This window comes from Rhinichthys klamathensis, unplaced genomic scaffold (assembly GCF_029890125.1).
Source record: "Rhinichthys klamathensis goyatoka isolate OS25496 unplaced genomic scaffold, OSU_Roscu_1.1 h1tg000029l_1, whole genome shotgun sequence".
NCBI lineage: Eukaryota > Metazoa > Chordata > Actinopteri > Cypriniformes > Leuciscidae > Rhinichthys > Rhinichthys klamathensis.
Genome location: NW_026606579.1, coordinates 337,558 through 355,989, shown reverse-complemented (window position 1 = coordinate 355,989; position 18,432 = coordinate 337,558). Strand labels below are relative to the sequence as shown.

The following is an 18,432-nucleotide window of genomic DNA, read 5'->3' as shown; positions in this document are numbered from 1 at the left end:
TAATTAGGTTAATACAATCGAATCCTAATATAATCTTTGAAAGTCATAAAGTAGTAGCCGGGGTTCTTTTTTTCTTTCTTTTTTTTAGAATATTTTTGTAATTTAGAAATTGCTTTTTGTTAATGTAAAATGCAATATTTATTAAATTAGATTAAAAAATCATATCCAGTAATTACACGCAACTAGAAAAGTCATTCAAATTAATTTGTCACTGTATAATGGCACACAACCACAGTGCTTTTTACAAGGTGTGTACTGCTGTTCGGTCGCCAGGGGGCAGCATGTCCTCTCCTGTGATTGGTATTTTATTGATTACCTGGCTTTAAATACCGTAAGCAGCTACTCTCACACAACCAAAACTCAAAAGCGATTTTTCTTTTTGTTTAACTATAAAGTTCAACTTTTAACATACTGGGATGATTAGATTAATCCAAACTGAGAAACACTTTCATTAGGCAATTTTTAAATGTCCATTTAACAATTGCCGGAAATGCTATAGATATGCTATCAGTTACATTTGTTATATTTATTGCCATAATTCAGACTGTTATTGCTTTTGTACTTTTTCATATGACATAATGACCCTATCTATCTATCTTTCTATCTATCTATCTATCTATCTATCTATCTATCTATCTATCTATCTATCTGTCTATCTGTCTATCTGTCTATCTGTCTATCTGTCTATCTATCTATCTATCTATCTATCTATCTATCTATCTATCTATCTATCTATCTATCTATCTATCTATCTATCTATCTATCTATCTAGATTTAGGCGCGCGCACTGAGAGAGAAAGAGAGAGAGAGAGAGAGACCTCTCTCTCTCTCTCTCTCTCTCTCTCTCTCTCTCTCTCTCTCTCTCTCTCTCTCTCTCTCTCTCTCTCTCTCTGTCCCCCTTTCTTCCACCTCCCATCTCCTCCTCAAATGTGCGCAAGCCAATCAGCAGGCGGCTGGAGCTCTCGTGCTCTCTCTGCCAGAAGCAGCAGAAATCCTTCTTATCAAAGAAACGCACAACTGGAGAAGTCCATTCACTCACAGCCTCTAACCATGGGTCCTGCCTGCTTCTCCCTGGACGTCTGTTTGTTTTTCCTCATCATAAATACTTTGGATGTCATGGGAAATGTTGCAGTCGCAGGTAAGTGTTCCATTCTGTTTTTTTCCCTGGATCTTTCACATATTTTTGGGTGAAACTTTTAACACCTGATATTGGCTATAATTCAGTGGTTGCATGTTTGTATGCAAATTATTTCAGTGTAATTGCAAATTATTTCAGTGTAATTGCAATATAAATTCTGTATAATTAATTATTATTGCATTCATTTAGAATACAAATTTAGTCATAACATTTAAAATATTGCTCTCTCGTTATTGACATAAGAGCTGGAAAAACTTACGGAATAAGGCGTATGCGTATTTGAACGCGTTTAACGCGCAGTTTTATGCTCTTGATATTCCTTAAGGAGAGCTCTTCTAAGTCCCATAGGGTCTATAGGAACATGAGCCGCCCTGATGGGGTCGGTCCGGGGGGCTTATCGACCCCTCACTCCTCCACCACCATCAATACGCATTGTGTCTCTCCATAATGAATGCCTGGAAAAAGTCAATAATGATACAAACAATAAAAACTGTCTGTTGGTTATTTTTAACCACGACACGACTGAAGGATTTGTAGTATTTTATATTTTCACGTGTGTATTTTAGGTCAGACACAATGCTTTTGCAAATAAACCGAGATGAATGACTCATCTCCAAATGAGTCTGACTATTGCGCATAACGGACTTTTGGTTTTCCCGGTTTTCAGTCTTTTTAAATAGACAGTAGGCTACTTTAACAGATTAAGTTATGGAATGCACAAACAAAACTTTAGAAAGGATTCTCTGTTTTTCTCTCTCTCACACACACGCTTCATGCGTATTTATGGCTTGGATGTTGGATGTAAAGAGCGCACCGTTGCGCAAAAGGTGATCAGTTGGATTCTGCGACTTTTTACGTTTGCGTGAAGTTTAAAGAATTCACACGATTTCATGAAAAGACAAAGAAGAGTTTGGGGGGCCAGTGGTGTGTCACTGTTGGGGTGACAGGATTGAGTCTACTACACATCTATAACCAACCAAACAACCTCCTTAACCTCTTCAAAAAGACAATATCTCCCAAAGTAGCTTTCCAACAGTCTGCTCATTCATTCATTCATTCATTCATTCATTCATCCATTCACCTCTGTATCTGGAGAATGAATGAGCATAATATCTGCTTTTTATGTGTATCAATGTATCACTTTATTGGACCGTCTTTCTTGGCTAAAAAGGCTGAACTTCTTCCTTCCGGACTGCCCTTGTCCTGTCTCAATAAGATTTTGTCATTTTTATTCTGTTCTGTTCAGTTTCACCTGTCTAAACCAGCAATAAGAACCCCATAAGAGAAAGTAAACTGTTCTCAGAACAGACAAAGAGTAACATTTACCACACCCTGAATCTCCTGTCAAAAGAAACACATAAAACAGATTTTTCATTAAAGTCAATGTTTATCTAATTCAGTTTGACTGGATTGTCGTTTGGTAGAAGGGTATGTGCTGCACTGAGGAGGATTAGCTGTTTCTGGAACTCCTTCTTGCTCTTCTGTTTGAATGTTATTCGCTTTTGGAACCAATATGAATGAAACTGAAAGATTAATGTAATGACCCTTCTCTGTTTTATTATTTGTATTGTACTGATTTAAATAGAGAGGGTGTCATGCTTTTAGAAACTGACCTACTATTGAAGCATTAGATTTTCGGCTGGCTTAAACCAAAATAGGCACTTTATAAAGCATCTTCATCTAGTGACTTCTCTTTTATTTGCTGTCACTGTCTGATTTGACTCTATTATCTTTTCAGATCGATGTGTAACACGCATTCAGCTAAATCTTATCCCATGTGATTACTCCACAGATGCCGACGAGTGCTCCGAAGCCACAGATGACTGTCACATCGACGCTCTCTGCCAGAACACTCCCAAGTCCTTCAAGTGCATCTGCAAGACTGGTTACAAGGGAGATGGCAAGCACTGCGAAGGTGGGCCAGACAGATCTCTCTCCTTCTGTTTCGCTCGTTCCGTCCCTGTCCACCCGTCTCTCGCTGTCACACACACACACACACTCAGTCAGGTCATCCAGCTGTTCTCTAGATCCTGCTGTGGGTCTTAATTAGTGAGGAGGAAGTGCAGTGTGAGGGTGAGAGGTGCTGGGAGGCCAAAACCTGCTCCAGTCTTTACACCTCCCTCTCCTGTTCTGCTCGAGAGCACAGCACAGCTGGAGCCAACACACACACACACACACACACACGATCAGAGCGGATCACACTCACACATTCACTGAAACACTCATAGACACACACTAACATCACGCCACATCTCTGTACAATCACATACATCTATTGAGCAGGTACTGGACATGCTTTTGGGCATAAATACATATGTTGGAAGAAAGTTCTGAATGTGTTTTTTGTAACAGAACAATTTAGTAGTTGATCGTTATAGGTTATTTAATAGCTAATGTGATTTTTGGAGAACATAGTGACTGGAGAACAAAACAGTGATTGTCTAATTTAATAAATGTTTTATTGAAATTATATGTTGGCATTATATTACAAAACATGGATAAACAATATGCATTTTTTCTAATTTAATATTTTTTCAATAAAGATTATATATTTGCATTATATTACAAAAAAAATTATATACAATATGTATTTTTCTAATTTAATATTTTTTCATTCAGAATTATAGATTGGCATTATATGACAAAATGTATATGCAATATGCATTTTTTTCGTCATACATTTCTTTCATTAAAATGATATATTTGCATTATATTAAAAAGGTTATATACGATATGCATTTTTCTAAATCAATATTTTTTCTTTACAAAATATGTTATCAGCATAACACTTTAAGTGAAAAGTAGAATTGAAATATTTGCGAGAAAACATTTTATACATTATTTTAAAAATGATCCTCTAATATTGTAGAATTAAATACTCAAAGTTTAGGCTCTATTTCTTATTTGATACTCACAATTTCACACTTCCGTTTCATGGCTGAGCAGGTGCAGGGTACAGTTATTGATAAATCAAGTGATGATTTTTAGGTCCAGGTTAAGTTAACCCAGGATGAATTTGTGTTCAAGAATCTTGAATATATAAACGCACTCTCTCATGCACGCACGCACACACACACACTTCTCTGACTTCTAGCTGGTGCGATTAAAGACTGCGAGCTACATAATGAGTTTGTGTGTGTCAGAGCATCACTGAGGTGCACCGAGCATGATGGACACTTTTAGAGCTGACAAACAGTCGGGTTATTCTCTCTCTCTGGTGTTTCCTGTTATTGTACTCTGTGTTCTTCATCTGTGGATTCTAGATTGTTAGTTTTGCCGCACTCTCTCCCCGTTTCACCCACATGTGTGGAGCTTGTGTTTCAGGAAAAGGGTGAAATGAGCTCTCTACCTATTATGAAACCCGAAACCCATTCTCAATTGCATTAATGAATTAGGTGGATGTGAAGTGGCATTGCACCAGACTGCTCTTCAGTTAGCGCTTGATACTCCTGCTGAGGCCAGACAGCGTGGGCTAGAACAACATCTTTTTATTTCTCTAAGGAAACACGGGGAATGTTCTGGACTTTACAGAAGCCTTTTCCTCCCACCTTCAAACCGCAGTCTACGGTCGCGAGGCAATGAGGCTGTCAGTTATGTTGAATCCGACCGGTCTGCTTTGGTCTTAGCATGTTAACTATGCGTGCATCTCTTCTCTTTTTTTTTTCTTCTTTTCTTTTTGCTCTTATTCTGTCTGAGCGGACATTCCGTCCACAGTGTAATGTGGTGTATTGTGGGGAGTGGGGGGGCTGTTTTGTCTGAAGCAAAAAAAGCCCATTAACACCCCCAATACCCACCCTTTAATTAAAGCCCTGCGTGTTTGGCTTTGAAGAAAATTAAGAAAATGCTCGCTAACACTCTAATGCAGTCATTGTGTCTGTCTGCACATCAGTGCCTTTGTGGTCCAGTTACATGCTGGTGAAGTCTGCATGTTGAGCATGAGGAGATTCAGAACCCATCTCTTTAATATCTCAATTGTTACTTGTAGACAACAAATAGGCTAAATGGCTTTTTAGATGTTTTTTAGATGTTTCTCCTAGCAAGCCAGGTGTGTCGCATAAAATGTCTTAAACTGTGCTCTTATTAACCAAGATGCCAATCAAAAGTACATTTATTTTGCTCGGAGATTGGTCTTTGAAAGCTTAGCTGTTTCAGTAATGTATACCTTTGGCCCTGTTTACACCTGGAATTAAGATGCGTTTTGGTCGATCGGATCACAAGTAGATGTGGGAGACATTTTCCTATTTACACCTGGTGTTTCTTTTGTCCACTTTCAACCACTTCTGTTCTGATTTCTTCGAGAGGAGGGTCTAATGGCGGGTAAATTTATGGGCTTTTTCAGATCTTTTGCTTCTGTTCGAACACATTCGATCACATGAGCATTCACACTACCAAAGCAATCCGGTCGAATGCACCGGATTGCTTCTACCTCTGTGGACAAGCTCAAAACGTTTTAGACCCGGTCTACACCTGTATTTAGCGTCGTCGACTTGTGATCTGATCGATCACACGCATGCAGGTGTAAACAGGGCCTCTGTCTCAGCAGTTTCTCATAAAACACCTTAATTCCAGACCATTAGAAAAGAATAATCATAAATAAGATCTCCTTAACGTCTCAGTTGTTTCTCCTATACACCAATGAGATGAAATGGAGGTCAGATGGAGTCTCCTGATTTCTCAGGTGTTTCTCCTAAGAAAAAAACCCCAGTAATCTCAAATGTGTCTTATCTGAAGTTTCAGAAGAGATCTCAACAGTGTCATGTGCTCAGATTTGCCAACATACCAAAGTCTTCGAAAGATCTAAAATGTTTCTCATCTAATTTCTTTAAGATCATATAATCTGAGCTATGCTTTTCACATTAATTCGATTTTATAGCTCTACAGCCTTCTTATATGTCGACTATTTCTCCTAAGGAGTTTCAGGAGAAACGTCTGCCTCCTTTGGGTTTTCTAAATAAATATTAGTTAAATTTTTGTGATGACATGCTCAGTAAATTCAGTCAGCTGGTCCCCAAGCAATTCATTATTGCCTTTTTAGCTTTGTGCTCATAGAATTATTAAATATATTTGCTATTATTTGAATCTTTAACATGGTTTTTATAAGTTGTTGCAGATAAACATCTCTTTAACTGGTGAGTAGATATACAGACACAACAAAACAGGTTTTTGAGGTGCATCTGCTTGTAATTGTGACATTTGAAAAGTGCTGCTTCTCTACTATCATGGGTGATTCAGAAAATTGTGTTTTGCATGTTTCTGTCATTGTAAAGTCAAGGCATATGTTGTCTGTGATTTGTGAACCTGCTTTGCGTTATGTATTTGATGTTTTTTTAGGGCTGGTAGACTAAACTCACAGTGTAAAATGCATCTAATGGTTTTTCCTACAGTGAACGGCACTATGCAATTAAAATGCCTTTCGTAGATTGATTCCCCTAAAAACGTAAACACAGTGGCTTTGTGCCAGTATCAAAACATTGCTCTGTTTGTTTGAGCATCCCGACCAGCGTGACACAGCAACATTGGCTCAACCAATGCCGTGAGTTGGGGGCGGGACTATTGTTTGTTTGACTAATGAAAGCCAAATTTTTATTTGGTGACTTTGGAATTACACAGTAATGACAAAGTTTATATGCTTTAAAGATAAAAGATTATAATTATATATAAAAATTATGGCATGAGATGACATAGCACTTCCTTCCTGACCCTTTTGGGTTTTATTGATTATGCAAATTGCTTAATTGATGAGCTTTCTCAGTTGAAGGGAATCCCCACAGATCTTAAATCCCCAGAGGCTAGTGTGGGGATTTCACTGCTGGGTTTGTTTGCAGGGTAGAGAAAGATTAAACAAAGCTTGTAAAGATGACTCGGCATCAGGACTATGGGTCAGTCAGTTTAACCTGGAGAAAATTGTCTTGCCTGCCTTTTTATTCATTCTTTTTCTCATTCCCTCCATCCCCTTTTTATCTCTACCTAAAGAGGTCAGGTAATTGTCGCTGCTTTACTGAAGAAGTGCCCTAGTCTCTGCTTGTGTGTAGACTGAGGTGGATTGTGTGTAGTTGTGTTTCTGAGTGTGTTTGTATGTTTCGATGAGAAAATGATAGAAAAGGGCATGGGGGGTGGTGAGGAAGAGACAGATAAATGGAATGAGAGATGGAGGTGTCGGCCCATTGCTAGGCCATTGTCTGCCTGGTGTCTGCGGACTCATCACAGAGCTGTCAATGCTCTGATTGGCTATCTGAGTGTGCCCACCATTCATCCCTGACCCTCCCCTCACAGGACACTTCAGTCTCTTTACTGCTTTATGTGCCACCATACGCGCACACGCACACACACACACACGCACGCCCACACAAAAACTTTTTTTAAACAGCATTTTAAATTCTTCTATAATTATTATCATTCAAAAGTTTGGGGTCAGTAAAATTGTTCAATTCAATTAATCAAGTGTCCGTAAATATATTTTTAACGTTACAAAGATTTATATTTCAAACATATGCTGTTCTGAACTTATTATTCATCAAAAATCCGGAAAAAAAACGCTACACAATTGTTTTCAACATTGATAAACAAATCAGCATGTTAATGAATTCTGGAGGATCATATGACACTGACAATTGGACTAATGGTTGTTGAAAATTCAGCTTTGCCATCTCAAGAATAAATTACATTTTGAAATATGTTTTTTTTAAGTTGAAATTTTCACATTGTATTTTTGATCAAATAAATGCAGCCTTGATGAGCATAAATCCCTGTTCACACTAAGGACAATAACTATAATGATAATAGAATAGTTCTAAAATAAGATATACTTCTAAAAATCATTCTAAATATAAAAGAATAGCAGTCTACACGACAACTATAACGATAACGGCACAGAAGAACGATATCACTGAAATCACTTTCAGAATGATTTTTTTCCTGCTGATGAATGAGAAAAACAATGACAGCTCGAGCATTTAAAGTGGCAGATGACAAAACTGCAGCGCACGCTTATGATAAACAGAATGATATCGTCCGCTGATGTGGAATCTAATATTGTTATCTTTATAATTATTGTTCTTTGTGTGAATGGGCCTTAAGGGACTTCATAAAAAAAAAAAAAAAAAAAATCCTAATGTACATACACTTTTTATGGCATCATATTTATTGAGACTGCATGCAACTTTGCACTTTTTTTCACTTTTACAAAATTATTTTTGTTTTGTTTCACAGGACCTTCGGAAAAGATTACAAAATTATCCTTTACAGTATAGCTGAGACAGACATTATTCAGTACATATGTGGAGCTAAACCTAAAATCTTGATGTCGAAGGTTCAACCTGACTGTGGATGTGTGATTGAAACGTGCAAATTAATTATGATTAATACAAAAACACACATTAGCAAGGTGTCATTGTTTGTCCCTTTCCTGCGTTATGAAAAGGGCTTTTTGCAATACCCCTCCTTCCTTTGCTCTCTGCATGGCACGTTTTTCAGCAGTTAGGATTTGGGCATGGGGTGTGCTATGTTGGGCCATAGGGGTGTTGAGGTGTTGCCTCCCGCGGGCTCCACCCCTGCTGAGGTGTTAGCGGAGGTGCTTAATCTGCCTGATGGGATGTTGAGCGTAAACACTTCTCCTTCAATTAGAGATCAGCGTGTGTCAACGGCGGAAATGGCGACAAGCAGCAGCCCGACCTGTCAGCTCGCTGCCGGCCCGTATCAACAACAGCTCCGGGGCAGGAAGTCTGTCAGCTGGAAGCGAACTAGCCGTCCCGCTCTTTAACATCCCCGTCCCCCTCACACCTTCACTGGCAGCTCATATACAGCTTGTTAGCCTTGCTGACGACCACAACACGCACGGACACCTAAAAACACTGTGACCTCGACTCTCACTCGTTTTCTTACAGTTCTCGGATGGATTACCTTTATAATGCATTAGTGTAATGCCACTGACGGACATATTGTGTCTCATTCAGTTCAATTGTGTGGATTAATTTGAACTTCTCACAAAAAATGTCCACCCAGTTCATAACACATGCGATACACACATGAATTTGTGCTTTACCTTGTTATAATGTTAATGAATTTGGAGTATTTTAAATACGCGACTACGTGATTGAGGTATATAGGTACATATGACACTCTCTAAAGACACGCTCGCCTGAAGGCACACACAGAAACATCTTCAAGCAACACTAAGTGTGCCATCCTCAAAACCAGTTTAAACACAATGATTAAGCTGTACATACAAGTATCTGCGCGTTTCTATGCAGAGGAACCTTGCAGCTCAAGCTATTATGCACCTTTTCTTACTCTTTTACTGTAGCCTAAATGGTGAAATATAGATTGAATATCTATGTATAAAATTTCATCTTAACGTGATTTATAAGGCCACCCTGAGTATGTGATTTTTGCATAAATTGCATCCTGAATTTAGAGTAAAGTTCTTTATGAAAGTGTATCATGATTTTTTATCATTAAAACGTTCACACACACTTAGTGAATGAGACTCAATGTGTTATTTTAAAGTGGCCTTTATTATGGTGAGATCTGTCATTCCTCCATCTCATTTACCTTCAGGGGACGTCTGTCTTTTCCCTCATTTTTTCCTTCCTTCTTGTGGATCATGTAGCACTCTTCAGGAACATGTTCTCTAGATAAAACGGTAATGAAACATGAACTTTTTGTTTGCTCCAGAGTGTTTATGGATGTTTTCATGATGAGTTGGCTCAGGGTTTGTCTACTGTGATGGCCCTTTTCCTCAAAATAAGCCAAAACCGACACTCTTTGATAGACGAAAGAAATAAACAACAAATAAAATACTAGTGAAGTATTTATGCCTCCATAATTTTAGTGTATATCTGTGTGTGTATGATTTGTGTTTGTGGCATGAGCATGTGCGCTTGCATGTGTGTTACTGTGAACTCGAAATTTGACTGTCTAAATAGTTTTTCAGTTTTGAGAAGATGTTTTTGCAAAGAAAAACAAAACATTCTTAAACGCAGTTCTCACTGTCCTCAAAGCCACAGTTGCACAACGTGAGTGTTATTTGTGGGAAATAATGTGGATATTTTTACTTTGTGCCGTATGTCTCCAAGAGCACAAGCCAGGTTTATTAAATCACACACTCCGAGATATACAGAACACAAAGCAGATACCCGCTATCATTGTCTGGCAGAGAACGGACACTTTCTGTCTATCTGATTTCAATGTATTCAAGTGTGTGAGTGAAAGAGAAAGAAATATTGTGTTTATTTTAGTGTCCCCACTTACGTCTGTCTGCTGTACAGACTCATAGCCCTAATGGAGGCTTGTTTCATAAGCCGACTGTTCCTAAAACTTCCTATTTAACCTCTGCTTAGTATCACTAACAGGATTTGACTTTTTAGTAGTCTTAAGAGTTAGTGATTTGTACAACCCCTAACCTATGTATCAAACTTCAGTGTTACTCGTCCATACTGTTTGTGTTATGGACATTTGTCTGATCTGTACCGACTCAATGTGATATTTTGTGTTTACTGACTCAATTGTGTGTGTGTGCTGTCTTTTTCAGATATGGACGAGTGTGAAAACGACTACAATGGCGGATGTGTTCATGACTGCATCAATATCCCCGGGAACTACAGGTGCACTTGCTACGATGGATTCATGCTGGCAGACGACGGGCACAACTGTCTTGGTAAGACGCTAGAGAGAAAAATACACACTCAGTTGGCTCTCTTGACGGACTTACAGATGAGCTACTCCCTTGTCATCTCTTTGCCCGGCTAATGACCTCTGTAATGACCCCCTCCGCATACGTAAACAAATCAGCCTCAGCGATCTTTCCGTGCAGCGCCTCGGAAAAGGCCAGCCGAGTGCGTCTAGCGCCGGTATTCCATCCCCGTTCTGACAGGAGCACGCCAACAGGAACCTTGCGATTATTTTCATCTCTTAAAAATGTCACCCAAATGTCACCAGTGGCGCAATCGCCTCCAATTCCCAGAAATCGTCAGTCAGGTCCGATGTTTATGTTAGCGGTTAAAAATGGAAGTAGGGGAAGAAAAGGCTGAGAGAAAATTAATAACTTGGCATCTCATATTTATTGAAATAGTTCAAAGATGAAATTCCATGACCCGGAGAGTTAGGTCCGGGTCTCATGGTTTTTGCTGGATTGCTGTGGGGATTGAGGAATTCGTTAAAAAGTGTGTTTTTTGTAGCGAGTCTGTCTGCGTTACTGCTCTAAGTGAGTGCAGATGTGTCTTTGGTCGAAAGCGACTTATCAACCTGAAGTGTGGTGGCTCTATAGTGTCACTGGGACCACGTATTTCAGTGTCGCAACAGATAAAGAGAGAGAAGACAGCGTCAGCGATGGTGTTCGTCTTAGCAGCTGGATCAAGAACTTGAACCGCTCTCATCTCATCTCTGCTCTCATAATCCAAAGCAAATATGTGTGCCAAGCGGAGTTTCAGGATGCTGAGGTCATCATTTTTCATTAGACGTTGTAATGATGATGGATCCCAGAGCAGGACATCAGGGCTCAGACCTTCAGAGACCTTTAGCACCTCCTCTGCCTTGCTACAACAGCTTGCACAATTTCATCAGATGTTTTTTCCTAATATTTTTCCATTTCAAAACAGAACTGTGGTGTACAGTGATGACATCAGATAGTAATACCATGGTTTTTGATTAGTGCGTACTACTTAAAGGTGAAGTATGTAATTTCCAACGCGATCTTGTGAGAATTCGTAAGTATTGTACTAGTTGGCGATTTCGTATGAATTTATACAATGTGACTAGTTCAAAAACGTATGATTTGTAGGTAAAGTCTGTTTCCATGAATGCTTTTTCCCCCCCGAGGCTAGTGTATTGTTCAAGTTTGGGAGTGCTGTGTTTTTTTAAAACGCCAGCAACGTGACGAGGTGCTGAGCGTCTAGTACACGCTGAGAACTTAGCGGGTTTTTTTTTTACGGTCGAGAGTTGAAGAATATTCAACTTTGAGTAAAACACAGCGCTCATCAATGTCACTTTTTACCCAGTCGTCCAATCACAGTGAAGGAGAGACGGGACAAATACCACAGTGACCCACCGCCACATCCTGCTGGGACAACAGCAACAGACGACAACAACAAGAACAACAACGGAACAAAATCATTGAAAACCAAGAGCCAGAGCAAATGCTGAATTGTCTGGGAAATCAGATAGTAACACTTCCACGGATATTTCGTATATAGCACATATAGCATCTCGACTAAAAAAAAACTCTCAAGCGCCCGCATCAAGACGTTTTCAGAAGAGCGCTGGTGTTTTCAGCTGGCTAAAAACTTTGCACGATCTGAGTGGTACGGCAATGTATGATTTCTAAGTAAAACATGACCATGAAGGTCCACCTCTAATCACACCCGCAGTTGACAATATTGTATGAATATTGGCCAATGAAAGCTTTGATGGAGTCCAGACCTTCTGCTGTCAATCTGAAGGTCTGGCTACATGTGACTAGTGGAACATATGCAGATTGCAAAAAAAAAAAAAAACGTATGAATGAGATTATACGTATTCATAAGAATTCGAAACCAATTTACTAAAATACTTACAAACTGTCATCATTTCTGTGCCACTAGAGGCACAGCAATGAATGTTTGCAAACAGTCCCGATTTCTATTCTTAGGCCAAAAAATATTCCCGCCTCCAAATCACACAATTGGTTGAGCCACTATTGCGAACATTTGCTCTTCATTTTGTTGCAGTTGTGCGAAGAAAGTCAGGCAGTTCAATGCATTCATGTTATTCTGAACAAAATCACTTGAATGCATGTCTTCTTTGCTTCCTGAATTCATAGGTATAAACTTGAACAGATCGGCCTTAAAGGTGATTCTAGTGACGTGGGCATTACACAACACACATTTAATGACTACCAAATTCATGTACGATAGTATTTACATTGTGCTCCAAGTTATATCTTAGAATACTACGGTCCAGCCATGGTACTATGTCCAAAAAACCAAGGTATTACCATAATACAATGTCTTAAACTGTGATAATGCTGTACGTTACTCTATCTCTATGACTCTTTCCTTCATAATCAAACCATTCTTTACTTTCTCTAACTTTCTTTTTATCCTTCTTCTCCTTAAAATCTCTCTTTCTTCCATTCTGTCTTTGCACACACTTTCCCTTTCTCTCCCCGCATTTTCTTGGTTATCTTGGCTGTGGGTCTCTTTGGAGTAACTCCAGGCTGTTTCCCTAGAGGCGATAGACTTGCCTTCTATTTGACATCTTTATTGTGGAATGTCTCAAATACAAGCCTAAATGATGGCTCTGGGAACTAAGACAAGGCCGTAGAGGGCCATCAGCGGCATTGCGGGGGCTCTCCTGTTCGAGCCCTCCTCCTTCTGCTACTCTTGTTATGCCTTTCCCTCCGCTTCCAGTTTTCTGTCTACTTTTCTAGTCCCCTTTTTTTCTGTCTTGTCCTCTCTCCTGGATTCAATCTGTTTCTGTCTGTCTTTGTCTCAGCCCCTGTCCTCCACCTCTACCTAGAAATAGATTGACACAGAAAAAGTGAATCATTTAGAGATTTTACTCTCCTTGTCTTCTTCTTTGACTTGCATGCAGTATCACTAGAGTCACTTTAATCTTCGTTTGAGAGGTTAAATGAATGATTTGTGGCTTAAAGTCTATTACCACATAAAATGATTCCAACTTGTCCCTCCGTTTTTAAAAAAGGGCTAAAATTGTCTTTTAATCTTAACTTGTCCTGAACTCGAAACATTAAATGAAACACTTCCGCACAGAGATGTCGTCATATGGCGCTTTGTAATGTTTCCTCGTCATGCTCTCTCTCTTATGTCTGCTTAATGCTGATGTTTCTCATTCACACGTCATCTGTGTGTGTGTGTGTGTGTGTGTGTGTGTTTGTTTGCTCTTTCAAAACCTCATTCATTCTCATTGTCGCTTTACCGTCATATGAAGTGTTGTCATAGCACCCCTCATGTTTCTCATTGGCATGTGTGCGCATTATGGCAAGTTCAGATGGAAGTGAAACCACTAGAACTATTGACCTTTTTGAAAGGTTAAATGAATCATGTTTATGACGACCTTTTCCTGTAATCTCTTTTTTGTCTATTTGACATTCTCTTTCTATTTAATTTTCTCCAAGTACGTGTTGCTTAACCTTTTCCAACTCACTTCTAGATAATTAATGGCTTCTTTTAACTAGATTTTTACATTTTCTGATGAAAATGCGATTGGTGTCTGCTCATGCAAAACTTTGCGTCACAAGGATGTTGTGGATGGTCGCTATGCAGTTATTAAAGTGTTTTAAGTGCTTGCTAGGCTGTTAGTTTAAAAGTATAACATCATAAATCGTAAAGTTGTAATTGTGTAAGCTGCAGTTACAAGAAGTTTTGAAATGGGCTTCCATAGATCTTAGCTATTTAAAATGACATTGTGTGAGGGGCTAAGCCATTTGGCATAATATTTTAAAGCAACTTCAGAGACAAATGGCCAGAAAGTGTATGACTTGTATTCACTGTACTTGGGCTAGTTAGATTCTTTTCAGCCACCAATAATAGTACTCGGTTCAAAAGTCATTTTGTTTGAAACCATTTCACATATACCCAACCAAAAGTAATAGCACATAGGATGAGCAATAGCAATAGTGATGCTTGCCTTAATGTGGCTTGTGCCACTGATTACGCTCTGCACAAACACACACACACACACATTCATAGTGTGTTCAAACAAACCTACTGAGCGCTAACCAAACCGCAAGCTCTTTGAAATGGGGCGGAAACCAGTGCTGTGGCTTGTCTGCCTGGCTGATCTTGTGTAGGAAGTCGTTTTAGATCGCCACATGTTAACAAGTTAAAGCTTTAATTGATTTAAGATTGGCTAATGGGGAGCTGATTAAAGAGCATTTTACTGCAGTTCCTCTGTCTTTTTCATTTCCATTCTTATTTGTTTTCGCTCAATGTGCAGGCAGCTGGACTCAATGTGTTGATCATTTGGCCCTTTTTTATGAATGCCTGCATTGCTGCTGCTGTTTATTTATCTTTTGGCTGCTTTTCCCCTCTCATTCCAACATCAGAATGGGAGAAGAGAACTCATATAGTTAGAATTACAACACGGGTGATGATGTTGTAACTGAGGTCACTTTAAACAAGAGAATTCTCAGTATACTATTCTGTTGAGTTGTGTTCACTTCACTTCAATTCACTTCACTTCAGTTCAATTCCGGTCTCTTCTGTTCTCTTCTCTTCTATTGAATTCATTTCTCTTCATTTCCATTTTATTTAGTTCTGTTTGTGTTGCTTCACTTCACTTCTTCATGTCACTACTGTTCTGTTCTCTTGGCTTTGCTTCACTTGTGTTCTGTTCACTTCTGTTAATTCATTTGAAAGAAAAGTTCATTTCTCTTCACTTCCATTTTGTCCTTTTCTGTTTGTCACTTCACTTCGCTTTACTTTACTTCTGTTCAGTTTACTTCACTTCACTCGTGTTCTGTTGTTCTCAATTATTTTGAGTTCATTTCACTTCAATTTTGTTCTGTTCTGTCAACTTTTGTTGAGTTAATTTCACTTCACTTCTATTTTGTCTTGTTTAGTTTGTCGCTTAACTTTGCTTCTGTTCAGTTCATTTCTTCACTTCACTTCTTCTGTTTTGTTGTTCATAATTCTGATGAGTTCATTTCAATTCTATTTTGTTCTGTTCTGTCCTCTTCTGTTCTGTTAACTTCTGATAAGTTAATGTCACTTCACTTCTATTTCGTCTTGTTCTGTTCATTTCGCTACTGTTCTGTTCTGTTTACTTCACCTCCGTTTACATCTGTTGAGTTAATTTCACTTCACTTCTGTTCAGTTATTTTGTGTTCTGTTCACTTCTTTCTTTTTTTGTTCCCCCCCCTCCATTCTATAGACATGTTCAGTTTACTTCTGTTCCGTTTAGTTTTCTTCACTTCACTTCACTTTCTCTTTACGTCTGTTCTTTTCTGTTCAGTCTTATTCTCACCTCTTACTCTTTTTTCAAAAGATTTTTTTGTTCTTTTATTCTGTCCTCTATTTCACTCTCAATTTCCTCCTCCCTCATCCTCCCTCTCTCTCTCTCTCTCTCTCTCTCTCTCTCCCCCCCCCCCCCCCCTCTCTCTCTCTCTCTTTTTCTCTCTCTCTCCTGTTGTGTCATGTCATCTTAGATCTTTTCCAAATTAAAGTTTACACAAGAGTAATCAAACAAAACAAAAGCATTCTAGTTTAAACTCGCAGGCCAGGATGCCAGGGCTCTTGTTTAAATTTTGGCAGAGAGTGCCTTAATTGAGAGATGACAGCTGAAATGTTATTTTTTCCCCTCCTTTTAAAGCAAGAGAGTGCTGTCACACTGATGATATCTGTTTCCATTTGCACATTAAACACGGCACACAACACGCTCGCAGCTATCGAGTCACTCGAGACAGAGGCAGCCAGCATGTCTTCTCCAAACCCTCCTATCAAATATTACTCTTGTCCGTAAATAAGAAGCAAGCCACAACGACTGGATTGTTACATGCGGTAATAAAGAGATAAAAGCTTGTGATCTGGGTGGCCTTATATGTGATATTTCCCTACATCTATTCCGACATTTTTCTCAGAAGAAATAAAGAGAAAGAGAGATGTCAACATGTGTTTCAGGGAGGAAAGAAAAATAGTAAAAGGAGAGTGGAAAGACAGAGGTGACAACCTACAAAATAGCAACATGTAATTTTATTAAGGGTCGAGGTGAGATATCAACCACAATGTTGCATTAAGTCTTTAAATACTTGTAAACACTGTAAATGAAGATCGCAAAATGACACCGTTGTCAACATGTTTTAAAAGATTTTTTTTTAAAGAAATGAATACTTTTATTCAGCAAGGACACATTCAATTCTGTGTCTTTAGCAGGAAATCATATCTGGGAATCAGGAAACTTAAAGTATTTATTTGCTCTGCATTTAATCTAAAAAAAATTGAGACTTTAACGAGATCTCAAGAGGGATTGTTCTTTCCTAAAAGTTTGCTAAAGCATCTTGAGCTCCAATCATGCAGTAATTAAAGCAAAATCAATTTGATTTAACTCAAATTATATTATGCTGGTAATGTCATTCATAATTAAATTAAAGTAAATCAATGTGAAGAAATCTCATATTTTTAAACCCTACTATGCCGTACAAAACGCTTTCGGTTCCTGGCAGACAGGGATGCCTCTGTGGACGAGGGCATAAAGACCCCCTCTCTCGAAGGGTACAGTAGTTAATACAGTAAAGGCCTTGCTGTCCTGTTACGAGATGCCCCTGTGGATGCTAAAATAAGAGTTATGTCGCTAGGTAAAGCCAGGAGCCACATAATAAACCACTGTGACCAAATTAAACCATGAAAAGTGGTTGTGTTTGCATGTTGTGGATGAGTGTATGAATGTATGTCCTACATTCATGCATGTCTTTCGGCTGATGCATTTTGGTATCATCATTACTTATCACAAGGACGTCACAAGGAAGAAATAGAAAATTGATAGAATTTCCAGACATTAGCTATAATGTTAGCCCAAATAAAGTGTACAAAACAATGAGATCCACTCAGGACACCAAAGCCAGAGTTCGTAAGTCAGTTAGTCTCCATTAGCACAGCTGTCTTAGCTTGTACACTACATGGGATGTTGTTGAAGCCAGTGGGCAGATGAGTGTGCTTGTGTGCCGCCGAGCTCAGGCGCTAACAGCTGTAGAGGTCTTTACTTGCACAAATAAAGAGCTCGTAAAACTCGCTGCCTCTCAACACACTCCAGAAAGACAGCGCTGTAAACACAAACACACGTCCACATTAGGTGTCACACAACATGTAAATGTGACACGGTGTGGAAACAGACACTGCAATCTCTCTCCATCTATACACAACAGTCACTTTGAGCGTGTTTGTGAATGCAGCGCTGACAATTCATCTATAACAGTTGAGGAAACCAACGCCTCATTTACCAAAGCTTTGATGCTCATTCAGCCTTCCAGTGTACAACATTCAATGCTAGTTTTATAAGTGGCTTGTAAACAACAGAACCAGATTATACTAAACAGGCTGACAACGCATACTCTTACACTCGAACATGTGTTCTCACACATACAGGATGCAGGGAAGTCAGGCAACACAGATTCAGCTACTTCTGTTGAATAATCAGGCTGTAGTGAAGCGATTCAGAGAATCAAATGCCTGAGGAGAAAAATTGATGTGATCTTAAACTTTATTAATTATAAAAACACGGCAAGTTTTTAATTATAAAGATTTACCATCAGCCCATTCATAAACTTTACATAATCTTTTTTCAATTACCCTACTATATTGGTT

At 38.9% G+C, this 18,432-nt stretch overlaps 1 protein-coding gene across 4 annotated transcripts in view; it reads left to right on the top strand.

Annotated features, from left to right (window-relative positions):
* Positions 1 to 908: 908 nt before the first annotated feature.
* The window catches only part of scube1 (signal peptide, CUB domain, EGF-like 1), a 73,256-nt gene continuing 55,732 nt past the window's right edge, over positions 909 to 18,432 (top strand). For 3 of the 4 annotated variants that reach the window (XM_056245095.1, XM_056245094.1, XM_056245092.1), the window contains exons 1-3: positions 910 to 1,138; positions 2,931 to 3,053; positions 10,668 to 10,793. In XM_056245095.1, coding sequence (XP_056101070.1) covers positions 928 to 1,138; positions 2,931 to 3,053; positions 10,668 to 10,793 — 460 coding nt within the window. In that variant the 5' untranslated portion in view covers positions 910 to 927. Of the gene's footprint in view, positions 1,139 to 2,930; positions 3,054 to 10,667; positions 10,794 to 18,432 lie in introns of all 4 variants that reach the window. The other variant, XM_056245093.1, reaches the window with a different exon arrangement.